The sequence below is a fragment of the Suncus etruscus genome, chromosome 2 (genome assembly GCF_024139225.1).
Source record: "Suncus etruscus isolate mSunEtr1 chromosome 2, mSunEtr1.pri.cur, whole genome shotgun sequence".
Classification (NCBI taxonomy): domain Eukaryota; kingdom Metazoa; phylum Chordata; class Mammalia; order Eulipotyphla; family Soricidae; genus Suncus; species Suncus etruscus.
Window position 1 is genome coordinate 103971625 of NC_064849.1, and position 19166 is coordinate 103990790.

The window sequence follows — 19166 nt, forward strand, 5'->3', positions numbered from 1 at the left end:
AGTGACAATAAATCAGGGGCATTCTCACCACCAGTGATGTTCTCCTTCCAGTATGCATCCCATATCTCCCGCCTATACCCCCCAGAATACTAGTGTAACTGGTCCCCACTTGTATAGCTTGCTGTGGATTAGGTATAGATTCTGTTGTCATTGACTTTGGGTTTGATGTTAAGGTCTGATCATTTTTTAATTTCACTAACTGTTCATACAAGTGTCTGGATCTGGTACCATTCATTCCCCTCTTAATTTATGAGGTTGAACAAGATGATTCAATCAATGTGGTTCTGTTGGAGATATAGAAAAAGGAAAAGGAAAAAAGAAAAAAAGTTAGCAGGGGTCCTTCTAAGTGTTTTAGATATCAATTTAGAAGAGGGAAGGAAAAAAACAGTAACAAAACAAAACAAAAACAAACAAAAAACAAAGCAATAACAAGAAAAATACAAAAAAACACAAACAAAAACTCAAAACCAGCAAATGAAAAGAAGAAAAAAAAACCCACAAACAAACAAAAAAACAAAGCCAGTAACTACAAAGACCAAAAATAAATAAATAAATAAATAAATAAATAAATAAATAAAATAAAATAAAGAATGGAATAGGGGCTGGCGAGGTGGCGCTAGAGGTAAGGTGTCTGCCTTTCAAGCGCTAGCCAAGGAAGGAACACGGTTCAATTCCAGCATCCCATATGGTCCCTCCAAGCCAGGGGCAATTTCTGAGCGCTTAGCCAGGAGTAACCCCTAAGCATCAAATGGGTGTGGCCTGAACAAAACAAAACAAAACAAAAAAACATAAAACAAAACAAAACAAAACAAAAGAATGGAATATAAAGAATAGTACTTTTTATTTAAAGAAATGTAGTTATTGATAGTTGAGATTTAGTCATACAATATTTCAATGCCAATTTCACCACATGTCAAATCTGATCACCAATGCTTTTTTTGAGGGGGAGTTTGGGTCACATCCGGCAGTGCTCAGGGGTTACTCCTGGCTCTATGCTCAAAAATCACTCCTGGAAGGCTCGGGGGACCATATGGGATGCCAGGATTAGAATTACCATCCTTCTGCATGCAGGGTAAATGTCCTATCTCCATGCTATCTCTCCGACCCCTACTTTTTTATTTTTTTATTTTGGGGGTCACACCCAACAGCACTCAGGGGTTACTCCTGGTTCTGCACTCAGAAGCCTGGCAGGCTTAGGGGACCATATGGGATACCTGGAATTAAACCGGAGTCTATCCAGGGTTGGCCACGTGCAAGGAAAATGCCCTACTGCTATGCTATCTCTCTTACCTCACCAATACTCCTTTATTCCATCATCTCTCATCCCCCAACCAGCCTCTCCACTCCTGCCACCTTGGCAGGCACATAAAAGTTTCTTAGTTTCAGCTTAGATCTCATGTTTTCAGTGTTGTTGAACGTGTGCTTTGGATATATAACTGTATTACTTCCAGCTTCTCAATATAACTGACGCCCAGACCTCTGTTCCTCACTACTTCCCTTTCTCATATTCTTCCTTCTTGCCTTTATTTCTTTTCTGTCCTCCCATCCCTCCTCCTTTTTAACAGCCTCTTGTTTAATGGTGGCACAGCCTGTAATTTACTTTCTATAGCAGAGAGCTGTGGGCACTGCCCTAAGGCCAGGGGCAGGTCCAGATTGGGAGATAGAAGCCATGATGCTGGAGATGGGGTCAGACACTCCCGAGTAACCCCAGAAAGAGGAGGCCACTCAAGATCTCCAAACACCAGGTGCTGAAAGCTTTGGTCGTGTTTGTTTTCAAGTTTTTGTCCTTAGGAAAGCTGCCCAAGGGGAGGGGTGCTCCTGCTTTACCAGAGGGTAGGTGGGTCTGGGAGGAGTGATGCCAATTGGATATAATGCCCATGTCTTGGGGTTTACCCCCTCTAAATTCCAGAACCACAACAGGAATGAGAGGGGACAGAAGAGACGAGGATGATCCTAGAGAAATGAGAAAGATCCCCAGAGAGATGATGATGGGTACCAAGGGACGAGACAAGGACTAATTCTCAGAGGAGAGACAGGAATGAGTCCCCAGGGGAGAGATGAGGTCAAGTACCCAAGAGGAAAGGATGAGTGTCCTGACTCGAAGGACTCAGTTATTCGTGGGTATGGAGTGGGTGAGAGAGAAAAAAAGGAAGCCAAGACAACTGTGTTCTGATCGAGGATCTAATTTATATTTTTCAAGCAAGCATATTTAAGCAGTCACAGGCAAGATGGGGGCAGTGGGTGGAGTATAACAATTGCGGTTACAGAATATATTTTCGTGGTCAATCCTTACAGAACACCTGCTAGCACATAGTTATGTAGGTGCTATACTTTTACAGAGAACAGGCAGAAACCAACATGTCAAAACATTTCTTGGTATACTTCAAGAGAGCTTTCGCTTTAATTTCCTGGAACATCAACCCAAAATGCTTTTGTGGTCATTTCCTAAGCCTCAGGGCCTCAGAGAGCTGCATGCCTCAGGTCACGTACTCATTGCCACAAGCCTGAACAATGCTGGCATCCATTTTATATCTGTCTCCTGACAGATGAGGAGAGTCCTTCCAGCGGAGAGATTAGGACAAGGCCTCTTCTGCCCCAACTTGACATGAGCACCCCTATTAATACCTCGGGATAGAACAACATGAGAATTGGGACAGAAGCCAGAGAAGAAAGGAGATAGAGATTGAGAAACAGAAGGAAGACTTGGGAGAAGCACTCACCCATTTGGGGGTGTCAGTTATGACCCCTCTGTGTTCTGTGCCCACCCATGAGGAAGCCCTGAGCAGGGTGAACCTGGCAGACTCAGGGCCAGCTGGCAGGGCAGGGGCAAAACTATGGGGATGTGCAGAGGGGCAGGGGAGAGGCTGGGGTGGGGCAAAACTCTAGGAGGGAGTGGCTAAGGCAGGGATATTACCCAAGGGGAGGGACTATGACAGTCTGGGTGGGGCTAAATATAGTGGGGAGGAGCTGGACAGAGTCCTGATTGGAGCTAGGGGCGGGGCTAACTGGAGCATTTATAGGGGCCCAAGAGGGGCGGGACAGTTTTTCAGATGAGGTGGCCGTAGGCCACTGGCTCAGAACTTCCAGAGGTAGGGCTGACCCATGTGCAGCAGGTGTCTGAGGCCAAAGAGCTCCCCTGATTTCATGTGGGGGCTCTGACTGCCAGCATCTGCAGGCTCTTGGCCAGGCCCATTCTTATTAGCATTCTTATTGCTGCAGGGTCTGGAAGGGGTAGGAGTCATTGAGAATTGAGTGAGGTCCAGTGGATTAAGATGGCGTTCTTGGCATTTGGCTGGGGAGTGAAATTGCCACAGAGCGACAGGGAGTCATGGAGGAAGTTTTTGTATCTCATGAGTCGGAGCATGGAGGCCATGTCACACACAGGGGAGTGGTTGGCTGGAAGATGCAGGCGTGGAGTTCGGGATGTAGGAGCAGCAGTCCCCATACAGGGCCACGGGGCTTGGCAGCCCACTGAACATAGCCTTGAAAGACAGGATGTTGTATCTGGCCCAGTAGATATTGTTGTAGAGTTCGGAATTCTTGTCCTCCATAAGCAACATGCGTGTTGCTATTGTAGGACAGTGAACATTTGCTCACTTTGCTGTCTGAACTTACTGGGCATGAAGACATCATAGTCCACGATCATCCATTGGTTTTTAGTACGTGCCACTGTTGAACTCCTTGAAGATATCAGCCCAGGAGAACCCATCCAGGGCCAGGTAGTTGGTTACATTGCTGTTCAGCCACTCCAGCACAGAGCCCTTGGGGTGCACAATCTGCCACAACTTGGGGTACCTGTTGCTGATAGTCGTCTCCAAGGCCACCAGCTGGCTCTCTATGATGTAGGAGTCATCGCAGGAGAAGAGAACCCCAGGGTGGGACAAGAAGACCCGCTTGTTGCTGGGAATGGGGGAGGAGTTATCGTGGGTCCCTTGCTGGAAGAAGTGGTACTTCTTTATGATGCGCAGCATGTTGTGGACTATGAACACATACTTGTCTGGCAGCAGCTGGATGAGCAAAGCAGGCACCCGAGCCCAGCATGTGCCTGTTTTTATTGGGGGGGGGAGGAGGATAATTGGGTCACACCCTCTGGCTTTTGGGGATTACTCCTGGTTCTTCGCTCAGAAATTGCTCTCGGCAGGCTCGGTGTACCGTATGGGATGCTGGGAATCCATCCTAGGTTGGCCAAGTGCAAGGCATAAGCCCTACCCCTGTGCTATCGCTTGGGCCCCCCAGCACTTGCCTGGTCCTGGTCTTATTCAGGGCCAGCTCCAAGACCTCCAGCTCCCCAGAGATCTGCAGCAGGAGGAAGCCCAGGGGCTTGATGAAGAACTCCTTGATGGGGAAGCTCACTCTGCCTTCATAGATGATGACCTCCGGCCCCTTCACTGGATCTGGTGCCAGTAAAAAGAATCCTTTTTCTGATGCCATCATCTCCTGCATCCACACCAGGTTGGTCTAGAAGAAGCTTCTCACAGCAATCACCAGTGTTCATCCAGTTCATCCCATTTCTGGGAGGGGTCTTTGGTAGGTAACAAAAAAGGTTTGGCCTGAGGGGAAAGGGAATTTGCATGAATGGAGGTTGGAGGAGAGATGACTAAAGAAGCTAGATGCGCTCCTTTCTGGGAGCCGGGAGTCTAGCAGGAGGGGGTTTGGCAGGCCACCGCCATGGCGGAGGCCTTCTTAACCAGGCCTAGTGGGGGTGCGGTACTTGGATAACCCCAGCACCCCTCTACCACCTTGCTCCAGATCTCCAGGGCCCTGAACTTCTGGCCTCCCAGCTTCTTGAAGTCACTGGTACTCTCTGTCCAGTCTATATTTTCAAAATCGCCCCCGCGCACACAAGAAACATTAATAGTACTCACTATCATTGAATTATGTTTTTATGTATGCAGAATGTCCATTTTGTACTCGGCACTTTTGCATACCCCTTCATAAGATCATATTTCTCTTTAACTTCCTTAACTCCTATCATCATTACTCCTCATTTACCCTTTCTAACTTAAGTACTGTAGATTCCTAAGTCACAGATCAAAGTGGTACCCTGGAGTTAACACCCACCCAACTATTTTAAAAGGCATAAAAAGGACACTTATGCCTCTTCAACATTTTATGGGTGTTTTCTTTGACGGCTATAACTTTTGTTGAATATTTTCTTATACAGTGACGATCCCCCCCCCATGTTTTTTATCTTCTCTTTGTGAACTGCTCAATATGAAATTTGGTGTGAAAGAATCCCTCAGTTTAATGTTTATGTTTGAACCAAGTCATGGGTATTGTTGGAAATGTTCTTACGCCCCCATATATCTGATAGCACCACGTGGCTTTATTTCTTGTTTGCTTAGGCACACTAAAATGGGAAAATACTATACATACCAATAAGTTCTTATCTAATAGAGATGGGAACACACAAATCTTGTAGTGCAATGGAACCTTACACCCTGAACATTGACATAAAGACCTAGTACAGCCTCAGAAGAATGGGCATTCTCCATTCACCCCTGATCTAGAGAAGACATCTACAAAACATCCTAGGTTGTATATAACATCACCTGGAGGCATTCCTCTACCAGGGAAGACCCTACAGCTGCTCTGACATTGATCTACTATAAAAAGACTTCCCTTAACACTAAGAAGACTTAACAAAAACAATGACCTGCTTACTGGACAGGGCTTGCTGTATTGCCCCTTAATTGTGAGGTTTGTCTATAACATCACCTGGAAGCAATCTTCTACCACAGAAGACCCTACCACTGCTCAGACATCGTCCTGCTGAAAAGAGACTTCCCTTAACAATGAGAAGACTTAACAATGACCTGCTTACAGGACAGGGCTTCCTGCATTGCCCTTTTATGGTGAGGTGAAACGAGAAGACACTCCACATCATGACTTCAATTTAGGATATGCAGATTCCAGAATCTTTAATACAGAAACATGATACCAACAACAGAGATTGTGTGAAAAGTGTGTTGGCACTACGGTCAATGTCTTGGATCGGACGATAACTTGCCTGAAGCCTAGAGTTGGTCTTATGCCAGGAAACTTCAGGGGTAGGATCTCTTTGTATTTAGGCCAAGGTTATTCCTTTCCATGCCTCTCATATTTTGGTGGGCCTATGCAAACAACAATTGCCACTCTACCACCGTTTTTACTGTGCTCCTTTGACTCTAGTCCTTAAAATGCACCCACTTAAAATTTGAGGTTAAATGCACCCACTTAAAATTTGAGGTTAACTTAAGCTAATATGCATGTACATGGAAATGTAAAAAATACCATGCCTCTAATGTTTAAGGAGTTACGTAAGTTTTATGGCTTTAGATTGCTTTGTGTGCTGTTAAGAAATATTATAATGTGCTACAATCTGGGGACTTGAGGGACAAAGTAATTGTACATGAATTCTGTTTTATTTATCTTAACTTTCTTTGGCTGAAAGTTCAAAGTTAAGATATCAGCAAGGGAGGGGGCCGGAGAGATAGCATGGAGGTAAGGAGTTTGCCTTTCATGCAGGAGGTCATCGGTTCGAATCCCGGCACCCCATATGGTCCCCCCTGCCTGCCAGGAGCAATTTCTGAGCCTGGAGCCAGGAATAACCCCTGAGCACTGCCAGGTGTGACCCAAAAACCACACACACACAAAAAAAAAGATATCAGCAAGGGGACTTCTTCTGAGAATTATGTTATGGTTGATTGTCCTTCCACTGTAACTTTACCTTGTCCTCTTTCTTTGCATCTTTTGTTCTCATAATTCAAAAAAAAAAAAAAAAAGAAGCTAGACACAGGGTAAGCTGACAAGACCATGCTTAAATAAGTTTAAGCTTATAGGCCACATATGTTGGCCAGGGAAAATAAAGATGTTATCTCCTAAAAAAGCCTGAGTGCATGTGAGTTTTCTACCCACCGCTCTTTTGAACTCAGATACCCACCTGCTGGGAAGGTGGAGCCACGTGGTCCTGGCTGGAGGAGAAAGGCCTCCATCACCATCATCACCATCCAAGCCCATCCAAAGGGCCTCTTTATTATTTAATTCTACACATATAGATGAGTTCCTGGGACAAGGAAGCCTCCACCATGCCCACAGAGTAGGCTTGCAAGCTGTTGTTGAAGTGCCCATCCATGTATACCTCCAACTGAGCCCACCCCATCTGGTGGATGGTGTTGCTGAGCTTCTACCAAGCCACAGTGTTGGAGTGGCTGCCCTCCACCACCCTCAGCTGCCTACTCTGGGTGTTCAGAACCACTGAGCACCTGCAAGAAGTGTCAATTGACTGCTGGTTGTTTTCTGAGTCGGCCTCTGGGGTCTGGATCCCACCCTATCAGGTCACTCTGAAACAGCCCAACCATCAAGGTCAGTACCAGACCAGTGCCAGCATCTGAGACAGGCCAAAGGAGGAGGACAAAAAAAAAAAAAAAAAAAAAAAAGCAAGGACATCCTCTGAGTCAAGGGTTATCAAAGCATCCTTCCCAAGGCATCCTTCCCTTACTACATTATGTTTCCTAATATAACTATTTTACATACTATAGATAATTGAGATCATCCTGTGTTTACCTTTTGGCTTATTTTACTCAACATGATGTTTTCTGATTCTAACTAGTTTGCAGCAAATCACATGATTTCATTGTTCCTTGCAGTGGCATAGTATTCCTTTGTATATATGTAGCACATCTTTATAATCTATTCATCTATCATTGGACACCTAGGTTGAATCTATCCCTTAGCTATTGTATTTATTGCAGCAATGAATAATGATGTGCATATGTCTTTTGAATGACTGTTTTTTTTTTTTTTTGGTTTTTGGGTCACACTCAGCATCACTCAGGAGTTACTCCTGTCTCTACACTCAGAAATCACTCCTGGCAGGCTAGGGGGACCATATGGAATGCTGGGACTCAAAACAATGACCTTCTGCATGAAAGGCAAAGGCCCTACCTCCATGCTATCTCTCCGGCCCCAGAATGAATGTTTTTAAGTCCTTGGGATAGATACCTAAAGGTGGAATTGTTGGGTCATATGGTAGCTCAGTTCTAAGTTTATTGAAATTTCTCCAAATCATTTTCCATGGGTTGAATCAGACAACATTCCAGCAATAGTAGGTGAGAGTTTCCTTTTAACCAAATCACTGCTAACACAGATTGTTCCTACTATTTTTGATATGTGCCATTATCACTGATAGATATTTACCTTTTTTAATGGAAGTCGCCAGAGTCAGCCCTCCAGTATAAGGCATAGACCTCTAGGATCCCCTTCCTAGGCACCATGTCTTTCCTCAAAATACTACAAGTTTGTGAATTTTTGTGAATTATGAGAATGAAGACAGGAGTCAGGTATAGAAAAAGCCTAGTAGTTTATTTCCTGATGGTTTAGGGAGGAACGCCTAACTCTTTACACCTTTTCAGAAGAGTCTGCAAAGCAATATTGGCTGCTCTCTGGACACTGATACAAGGGTCTTGCCGAAGTGCTTGGAGCCCTGAAATGGGAAGAGTAGTAAAGTTCAGAGAAAGAGGAAAGTAGACTTGAAGGTCCCAGTTGAGAGCTAGCCATAGCAGGGCTTGTAGCTCCATGTTCACATCACTAAATCTTCCCATCTAATCCTAACAGGTAGGATTTAGAACTGTAAACTGAGAATATATCTAAGCATTGATATAGGGGAAGAAAAGATTCTGATTTTGTCCTAGTTTGTTTATAGAGTTGGAAAACTTGTGTATGTGGATGATGACTGAAAAGGGGTTAAGGAGAGTTCGTTTTGATTATGGAGAAATTGCTGTCTAAGGAGCATCAGACTTTACAGTGGGATATTAAGATGTTTAATTTATGGACTAATATGGAACTTGTATTGCTAAAAGTTTTCATCCTCTAAAAATAAAACATGCTGGATAGAAACAGGTTGGTACTCACGTGCAGTCAATTGTTCTCTGTCTAATAATCCCATGTATTGGCCAGTCAAGTTGAGAATAATGGCATCTACCATCAACAAGAAGAAACATCAATTTCATTAGAGGGTAGGAGTCCATGTAAAACAGGTGAGATCAGACTTTGTACATTGTCAGTCAGCAAATTATCTGGCCTTGAAATGAGAGAACTGTGTGTCTTCCTACTCTGCCTTGATAGGAATCCATGATGGGTAAGTGAATTTTTAGTCTGGGAGCAATCATCCATGCAATATATATCTGGCAAAGTTCACACAGCATACTCCCAAAGAGGAGTTAGATTTGTGGCCAAGTTTTCTTATAGGCATGATCCATATAAGAAACCTTTAAGTTGGAACTAATTCCTAAAGATTAAATAGGCAAGACCATTCAAGTGGGACTGATTAGGTGGAACAGCCTTAATAAGATGTAAGATTTCATAAAAGAAGCGAGTCAGAGCTTCATTTGTTTTCTTTTATTCCACAGCTTATACAGGCAAAACAAAGAAGTTAAGTGATTTGTAGACTATTCATCACAACCAAGGTCACCTGCTCTCCTCTCACCAATATACTCTCTACTTCCATTAATGTGGATGATAAAATTCTCAGCTTGAATTGAGCTTGTGTTGGCTAATGCTTATATTAAGGGGTGAAGTGAAGTAAAACATTCAGGGTCAGCAGCAGGCGTGGAGCAAAGATTTGGGGAAAAAAAAGGCAAAGACGTGGAAGCATGAAGGGCATAATAATGACTGAAAGAGAACAAGAGTGCATGCTGGGAAGTCAAACCATTTGTTAATGTTCATTTGTGAGGATTGAACAACTATCTTTGAGGAGCAGTTGGCAGGATCATAATTAATTATATTCTGGCTTTTTATTTTTTTGGTTATATAACTAATATTAGTTATGCACATTAGGGTAGCTTCCAGCTGAAGTAAATCTCCAGGAAAAAAACAGCAGAAAGATCTGCTTTTGGAGACCACATCTGTGTTATCTCTCACCTGTAAGTTTGACAGCTGCACTTCTGATAGTCTCCCAGTTGCTGTTGAAGAAGGTGAAGGAATGTGTGTGAAGGATCCATAAAATTTCCCTGTTTTTCTTTGTCTACAAGAGATGAATCAAGCCAAATCATATTTTATATGACACCCTTTACTTCTAATATTTTGCTAAGTAGGCAGGCACTGTTGAATGAGACTTTCTTAAAGTCAGTATCCTTTAAATAGGATATTTAGAGCTCAGTGAAAGTTCCCATAGTCATAGAATGTCTTAAAATGAATGTTCTATGGCTAATCCAAATTTAATTTAATTAAGATGACAAATCTTCAAATACTTTTTTTTGGATCTAGAATACATCGCAGTCAGATTTTGGAGAAAAAGCTGAGAGAGTTTATTCAAGAAACTGAGACTTCTGGTTATCTTTCTAAGACAACCTAGTCTGGCAAAATTTTTCTTATTGTCTTCCTGAGATTTTCCTAAACTTATTTAGCCTCTTTTGGAGGCAGCTATTTCTGTTTACTCACCAGTTTCATACAAAATTCTCTATAGAAATCTTTAGCCCTTGGTGGATCTTGACCATCAAAGAGATGTTCTAACATGCCAGAGAAGTCATGGAGACCCAGAAAGGGAATACAGACTGTCAGGACATCACGGCAAGACTGGAAAAAAAAAAAAAGAAAAAAAAACAAAACAAAACAGAATTTATTTGTCACAATTCATGTTAGGATACTCTGCCAGAAGGGTGGGGACAGGGAAAGGGAAACCCAAAAACAAACCACTTGGTGAAGCGAAAAATGAAGTAAAATTTTAAGAATAGGAAGGATTTTTATAGTTAATACTGACACCTTCCCATTTGTATGGAGGAACAAACTTGAGAAGATGGAAAGAGGAAATGTAGGCATGGGAGATTATGAGAACAATAGAGAAGAGAACTTTAGGCCTGGCTTCTAGTCCAGTTTGAGTAGATGCCCTGGCAGGTATAAACCCAGGGAATGGAGCTGGGTGCACAGACCTGTGCACTTACAATTCCAATTTTGGGATTGGGGTCCCAAAGGTGGAGCAGGAATGAAATCATGCTCTTTTTGATTTCTTCAGCAAAAAAAATCTTCCACCTTCTTCCTGTTAATGATGCCAAAGTCTCAAATAAAGTGATGGCAGTCAGTCTAACTTCATCCTGCTCCTGTGGTGACAAAGGCATGTTGTGGGCGAGCCCTTCTCCCATTCCAGGTAATTCCTGCTGGTAATCTCCTCCTCCCACCCCCCTGCATGCCCTCATTTGCAGCACTCTAGAAAGGTGGTAAGTTCTTATCACAGCCCTAAATGGGTTCAAAACTACTTCTGAATTTCACAACAGTTCTTGACTGAAACTACTTGAGATTACATAACCATGGGTGTGGAGTTTAAATCCCTCTTTAGCACTGAACATTTGTTTTCTGCTTTTAGTTAATGAGACCACATGGCCATAGGAATGATAAATAGAGATTTTGGCAGTAGAAAGTTTTGAAGGCTCCTGATTACTATGGGTTTCCTATCAAGTTTCCCGATTACATTATTAGCCTAGAGTTATAGTGCCTGTAATCTAAATTGCTCAATACACTTCTAATCCTAAACACTGAAACAAGTGTTCTTCCTCTCCCCTCATATGCTTTCCAAAGATATCAGAGCAGCTCAGGAATTTGGGTCTAAAGTCTAAATGAGAGAAGTTTAACAATTAGGTGCCCAGCTCTACTTTTCATATACATATACACATAGTATATATGAAACTATCTATCTATCTTACTCATTAAGGATGATAAGCAAAGCTTTTTAATAACAATAGTGCTTTTTAGAATATGGGTAAGGTGGTAAAGAAAGATTTGTTTATATGATTCAGAGATATAATGAATCATAATAAATTTTATGATGAAGTTTCTTATTGTTTCAGGCCTATAAAATGAGTTTTAAATACCCATATAAAAGCAGAGGAATAAAGGGAAGAGTTTTGTCTGGACAGTAAGTTATGTAGATAAACAATAGTCAGTATCAATATGATGTATTCCTGTGAATATAAAATAAGAGTTAAACATTTTTTTTTTTTTTGGTCTTTGGGTCACACCCAGCGACACGGGTTACTCCTGGCTCTGTGCTCAGAAATAATATCTGGCAGGCTTGGGGGACCACATGGGATGCTGGGATTTGAACCACCGTCTGTCCTGGATCGGCTGCATGCAAGGCAAACACTCTGCTGCTGTGCTATCTCTCTAGCCCGAGATTAAAGAAAAGTTAATTTTGATGAAGACAGTGTTTAAGATGTAGGTTTATAAATAAAAATGCCATGTAAAGAAGTTAATAAAGTTTTAGAGAACTGGAGAGACAGCTCAAATGGTGGAGGCACAATCTCTGTATGCAGGAGATCTGGATTCAATCCTTGGCATTACATGGTCTCTCAAGCACTTCTAGGAGCAACCTTTAAGTATTGAAGAGGGAGCAGTCCCAGCACTGCTAGGTGTGCATCTCCTCAAAAAGATGTTGCAGAAAAATAAAGTGACTTGGCCAGGAAAGGTAATTGAGTACATGCACTGTGATTTTGCAAGATGGAAAAAGTAAGAGAAATATTCTTTAAATGTTCTTAGAATAAAGTGAAGGTATGTTCTCAAAAGTTATATAGTTTTAGGGGCTGGTGAGGTGGCGCTAGAGATAAGGTGTCTGCCTTGCAAGCACTAGCCAAGGAAAGACCACGATCCCCCCGGCGTCCCATATGGTCCCCCCAAGCCAGGGGCAATTTCTGAGCACTTAGCCAGGAGTAACCCCTGAGCATCAAATGGGTGTGGCCGAAAAAACAAAACAAAACAAAACAAAACAAAAAAGTTATATAGTTTTAGAAAAATAAAGCAAAGCAAAAGACAAAGTATAATTTTTTTTGTTTTTGGGTCACATCGGCAGTGCTCAGGGGTTACTCCTGGCTCTATGCTCAGAAATCGCTCCTGACAGGTTCGGGGGACCATATGAAATGCCTGGATTTGAACTACCGTTCTTCTGCATGTAAGGAAAATGCCTTACTTCCATGCTATCTCTCTGGCCCAGACAAAGTATAATTTTGAGTATGATTACAATACCCTAAATTAGGCATCTTACACAAATATATGAATTTTTAAAAAGTCAGTGACAGATGATATCAGCCATTTGGGAAGTATCAGTAAATTTGGCCCATAAAAAAAAAAGCAGAGAAGGTGGCAAAAGTATTTTGAAAGGTGATAGGAGTAGTTTCATGTTTGTTTGTAATTGAGAAAATAGGATTCTTGAGAGAAAGGAAAATTCTCAAGGTGACTTTATAGGAGACAGAAGCAGTGTTCTGGGATAGAAGGCATCTTTTCTGCTCTACAATCTAGATGAGCTTATCATTGCATTGTGAAGATTTAAAGATAGTATTTATAGACTGCATCAAAGAGATAGAGCAATTGATAAGATACATAATCCATAGAAAAATACTGGAGGATATTTACTTGTAGAAACAAAATATTTACTAAAATACTTTATATCTAAATACTTTCATGCAAAAAATTCCCCACACCCAGATAGATTCAAATTTTTTTTCTTCTGCCATAGCAACGTAAGAATTATTCCAGCCATAAAATTTGTAGGTGAATTTAGATTATTGAATGCTCAGTTGTAAGAGAATTAGTCTTACTATCAAAAGTTAACTTTAGCTCTCTATTGTCAAACTGTCATCAATTGTTTGTGTAATGAAAAAGAAAAAGAACACCTTTGTTATTTTACTGAAGATACTTAATTGAGGGATCCCAATTAACCTTATTAAGATAGTTAATGAGAAAACCCAATAAGGATTTTTTTTTTTGGTTTTGGTTTTTGGGCCACATCTGGTTATGCTCAGGGGTTATTCCTGGCTACGTGTTCAGAAATCGCTCCTGGCTTGGGGACCATATGGGGCGCCGGGGATCGAACCGAGGTCCTTCCTGGAACAGCCAAGTGAAAGGCAAAGACTCTACCACTGCGTTAGTTGCTCTGGACCCCCAATAAGAATTTTTAAGGACATAGTGATAATTAAAACTGAATTGATAAATTGGGCAAGGTCATTGGAAACAAGTAGTTGCTTTCAAAGCTTAGGGCTAATAAAGGGAAACTGAAGAACACAACATGAAAAAATTATTGAGTATGAGCATACAGAGTAGAATTAAATGTAGAAAGCTTTTTGGTTACTAAATTGACCAGAAAAAAGTGTGAGATTAAAAAAGATGGGAATAAATATAGGGAGAAATGAGACCTGAAAGGCAATTTTTCTTTAGCTGTTACTCAATACTTCTCAGGTCTCATTTAGAGATAAAAGACCGTAGCAGACTTATAAAGTATTAAAAAAATAAGAGAATTAAGTTTTTGTGAATAATGAAAGAAATGAAGACTTTCTCAGTCTGGTGACTAAGAGGTAAATGGATAGTTAAATAAAGTCCAGTAGGGCTTAAGAAGTATGCACTAGAATATTGGCCACAATAAAAGAGAAAAAGAACCCCCCCCCAAAGAAAAAGTGTGCACCAGCAGAGAAAACTCGCTATTTTCTAGCTCCTCTGAGAGTGTAATATAAAAATGTTAAGCCTGGGTTGCAAAAACAGAGATTTTAGCTAGATGTAAAATAGAATTTTACATGACGGTAAATAAAAAAAGAATAAATAGAATCAAATTTCCCAGAAGGAATTAAAGAAAATGACCCTTTACTCTGCCTTGGATCTCTGACTAATCTGTTTTGAAATCAGGACTATGGACTAGCTCAGAGGTTGACAAACTTTTCTGTGAAGGGCCAGACAGCAATTAGTTTAGACTTTGTGGGCCATATGGTTTCTGTAACAGTGAGTCAACTTTGCTGATGAAGTGTGAAAGCAGCCATAGATAATATGAACCAAAGGGGGGGTGGGGTTCTGTTCTTATAATGCTTCATTTACAGAAAGAGATTGTGGGTTGGAATTATTCTATGAATTTTATTTTATTTCAGATAAAATCAACCATAAGGGTTTAAATGTAAGTGATTTATTAGGGAGGCAAGCTTAGGAAAAAATAAGGTGAAGGATAAGAAGGAGGGAGAGAGGAGAGGAAAATCATGGAAGTGGTGATTGTAATATACACATAGTCCAGTTCTACTTTTTTGAGGAATAGGGTTGCTGGGAAATAACATTTATCTATACAACCTTATTTTTTATTGTTTGAGAGCCCGTTTTAGGCAATTTTTCCAGACCAGAGAGCATCATCAACCCCAGGGACACAGGAAGTCAATGGCTTAGACAGAAAGTGTATAGATGTCCTTTGAGAAGGTGACCTCTGAGTCAGTCAAGTGCCACAGATAGGACACTGACATTGTCCACTGCAAACACAGCCTGAAATTTTTTCTATTCACTTATTTTTGGGAAGGGAAGATTCCTGAACAGATTCACTTACATCTTCAAAGAAGGTTCTTGTTTGCAGTACAATTTCTTTGAAGTAGAAGCTCACATCTCGGTCTGTGAGCAACTCCAGGATCTTTTTTAGAGCTTTCAAGCTTTCACAGACAACTTCAGTTCGGGCCAGGTGATAGAGGCCTCTGATGACAGACTCTAATAGTATCTGCTTATGCTTCTTCACCTATTTTGAAATAAGCTCTTTTAATTATAAAAATTGTTCTATTTGTATCTGGAATAGGGTAAGAGACCCCTGACAAAGGGATTAAAATTCTGTTAGGGTCTCATGAATGTCAATTCAAGAGCCGCCACTTGTGCAACTTATTGGGATTTTCACTTAATTTATTTGCTTTCCTGAGATGTGGCTTAGTAAATATTGATTTCAAACTCATCTTAAAGGAGAAAGTTATCCTCTTGACTTCCACCCCCCTAATCCTCCCCAAACAAACAATCAAACTCTCTGTACCTTGTGAGGAGATCCAGAAGCTGCATTACCAAGCCCTCGGATAGCCATTTGCCTCAAAATTACATTGGAGTCCCAGGCACTCTGATCCATCAAAATCAGCACATCTCTTAGACTCCCATGTTTCCAAAGGACTGGCTCCTTCATGAGCTGAAAAAAAATATAGGCTGCTCCACCTTAGTTACAGGAGTGGATTCCCTTTAGAAAAGCACTAAAGGCATCAAGTCTACAGATAAAGTAGGTTTCATTTGCATGGGGGGCAGAGGAGAGAGTTTGCTGAGTTTGTGCTCTAGGTATAAGCATTCACCAGGTCAAAATGGTTGTAAGATCTTAAATATAATGAAAAAGCACTTTCTAATCTAAATAGAAAATTCAGGTGAGGGGAAGGGGAAATATATGTTCTTTTTCTCTGTATGTCAACCTGGATCTCGGTTACTTTCTCTTTGGTCTCTTCTAGAATGACTTTGCACCTTTCTCTATGGCAGGAATTTGTAATCTGCAGAGAAGCATTCAGGGTGGGCTCATCCCCCTTTGTCTTTGGCAGTAATTAAATCTCTCCATTACTTTAACTCTCTCTGAAGAACCTATGCACTGGTTCTAGATTCCAACAAACCCTTGATCCTGAGAGAAAATCCCGAAGAGGACCCGACCCCAGGGAGTGGGGCAGCTCTCTTGCCTCACAGAAGAAAGCTGTGCCTGTGATCCGATAGTTCTCTGAGGAGGAAGTGAGAGATGGAAACATTTGCTCCATGATGTCCAAGATGACCCCATATTGCCACACTGCCATGCTTCTAGAAAAGGAATATGAGGTTCCAGTTACAGAAAAGATGTATTTCTTTTTAAACAATGAAAGACATTTTAATCTTCTGTCTCTTGGTAAAATCATTATAGATCTATAAATGAATGTTTAATGAAAGACCATCAGTATATATAAGTAATGTGGGTGTTTTTGAATCAGACTTCAATAAATACATTTCTTTTTTTTTTTTTTTTTTTTGGTTTTTGGGTCACACCCGGCAATGCTCAGGGGTTATTCCTGGCTCTATGCTCAGAAATCACCCCTGGCAGGCTCGGGGGACCATATGGGATGCCGGGATTTGAACCAGCGACCTTCCACATGTAAGGCAAATGCCTTACCGCTGTGCTATCTCTCCGGCCCCAATAAATACATTTCTTACTATTTACAAACATAATAGTGCTATCATAACCAAAGTTCTGGAATGCATGGTGAAAATGATTGCCCAACAATAAAAATAGAGTTTATGTCACTGAATTGTTCATTTGAAAATGGCTAATATAAAAAGGTATATGAAAAATTTCTCTTCATCACTCATTATATGGAAAATGCAAATCAAAATGATAAGATATCTCATACCAGTGAGACTAGTGCACATTAAATAAAATAAAAAAACCCAATGTTGGTGTGAATGTGGAGGAATTATTATCTTTATTCATGGTGGATATGTTGATTAGCCCAACTTTTTTGAGAAAACAATATTGATGATTCTCATAATACTAGTCATTGACAAATCAAAACAACAATGAAATATCATCTCACATCACAGAGACATCACAAAGAGCAAAAACAGCCAGTGCTGGTGAGGATTTGGGGAGAAAGGGATTCTCATTTATTACCAGCTTTTGTGAAATACAATATATTTATCAAAATATTAGAAATTGATCTTCCAGATGATCATGTAATACCACTCCTATAAAAATATCCTAGGATTCCCAAATAACAATGCATAAAAAGCCCTCTGCATTCCCATGTTCATTGCAGATTCTAGCAATAGCAAGTGTCTGATAATAGTACACTCTACTAGCAAGTGCCTGATAATAGATGAGTGGATAAAGAAACCCTGCTACATCTACACAGTGGAATACTATGCAGCAGTTAGGAGAATGAAATAATGAAATTTGCTTATACATGGATGTGTATGGAATGTATTATTCTGAATAAAATGAGTTAGAAAGAGATGAATAGACAGAATACTCAAACTCATTAGTGGGATATTAAAAAAAAAAGATAGTGCTAAGTACAGAAGGCTGACTACAACAACCATGAGCAGAACTTCTGGAACCATAAAGAAAGACTCTATTCTAGACATTGTCCTAGGATCTGTGCAAATACCAAGATCTCTAATGACAGAGGATTGATTTTAACAATCATAACTGAGCAGAATGTTTCATGACACCATAAAAAGGACCTTGGGGTTGGACAATGAGCATGTCTGGAGCCTGTAGTTGTTCCCATGACATTCTGCTTCAAGGGTGGAGAAACCCTGTATCTCTCAGGCCAAGGGTTTTTCCATTTTAATTTCCCCAATACTTATTGTGTTATGCAAAAAAATAAAAAAAGCCCAAACCAAAACAAAACACCACAAAACCTTGCCACACCAACCCTATTTCCTTTTTTCCTTTTTTCTTGTTGTTTAGTTGCTTATTATTGCTGTTGTATTTTTGTCATTGCTTTTTTTGTTTTACTTTTCCCTTTCTTCTTTTAAATTGATATCCTTTCCCCATTTCCTTTTTTCCCCAACAGAATCACAGAACTTGATTCTTGATCTTGATCAACAAGACCTTGATCTTGTTCTGCCTCAATAATTGAGGGGGGAAAAAAGTAGATGGTACCAGGAGCAAACAGTCTCTGAACATTGAATGGAAATGAAAAACGATGAGATCTAAATACAAAACCCAAAGTCAATGACAGCAAAATCAAGATGACCAATCTACAACGAGTTATAAACAAGTTATATACAAAAGGGACCTGTCACATTAGCAGTCCAGGAGCAAAATGGGGAAGGTATGAGATGCATCCTGGGAACAGGGGCTGAGGGAGGACAACACTGGTGGTGTAATTAGACCTAATTTACTGTTATTATGTGTCTTAAATATAACTGTGAGAGACTTGTAAAAAAATCCACATGCTTTAAAAAAAAAGAGAGTTTGGTAATAATATCCAGAGACAATAGAGATGAGGCTCAGGAGGACCACTCCATGGCAGGAAGCTTGCAGGGGAGTGCAGTTAGGGCATAGAAGAGACTATGACAATGATAGTAGGAAATGATCATCTTGGACAAGAACAAGGAACTAAAAGAAGATAGAGTTATATGCATGATAATATTTAGTAACAATATTGCAAACCACAGTGTCTAAAATGAGAGAAAAATCCCCCCAAAAACCAAGTTGATCTCTGAATATTAACAGTATTTTTCTATTTTAGATCTCAGGTAAATATATGCATGGAAAATATATATAACACATGTATTATACTTTTTACAGCATGGTATTTGTTATATTTAAGTATCAGAATGTGATCTCCAGATTCTGCTTTTGCTTATTTTATTTCCTAATTTTCTGCTATATAATTGTGTTGATTACATTGTCA

The 19166-nt window shown here is 40.6% G+C and overlaps 2 protein-coding genes across 2 annotated transcripts in view; both read right to left on the reverse strand.

The window, feature by feature from the left end:
• Window positions 1–3238: 3238 nt before the first annotated feature.
• On the reverse strand, window positions 3239–4431 carry LOC126001830 (putative phospholipase B-like 2). The gene is given in 4 exon segments (XM_049769051.1): window positions 3239–3424; window positions 3426–3568; window positions 3668–4007; window positions 4240–4431. Coding segments are annotated over 4 exon segments (861 nt in total).
• Window positions 4432–8357: 3926 nt separating this feature from the next.
• MROH2B (maestro heat like repeat family member 2B) overlaps window positions 8358–19166 on the reverse strand; it is an 84432-nt gene continuing 73623 nt past the window's right edge. The window contains exons 36-43 of the mRNA XM_049769052.1: window positions 16455–16569; window positions 15782–15928; window positions 15317–15499; window positions 10920–11075; window positions 10420–10554; window positions 9901–10003; window positions 8893–8958; window positions 8358–8464 (exon numbers count right to left, since the gene is read on the reverse strand). Of these exons, the coding sequence (XP_049625009.1) occupies window positions 8358–8464; window positions 8893–8958; window positions 9901–10003; window positions 10420–10554; window positions 10920–11075; window positions 15317–15499; window positions 15782–15928; window positions 16455–16569 (1012 nt within the window). The remainder of the gene's footprint in view (window positions 8465–8892; window positions 8959–9900; window positions 10004–10419; window positions 10555–10919; window positions 11076–15316; window positions 15500–15781; window positions 15929–16454; window positions 16570–19166) is intronic.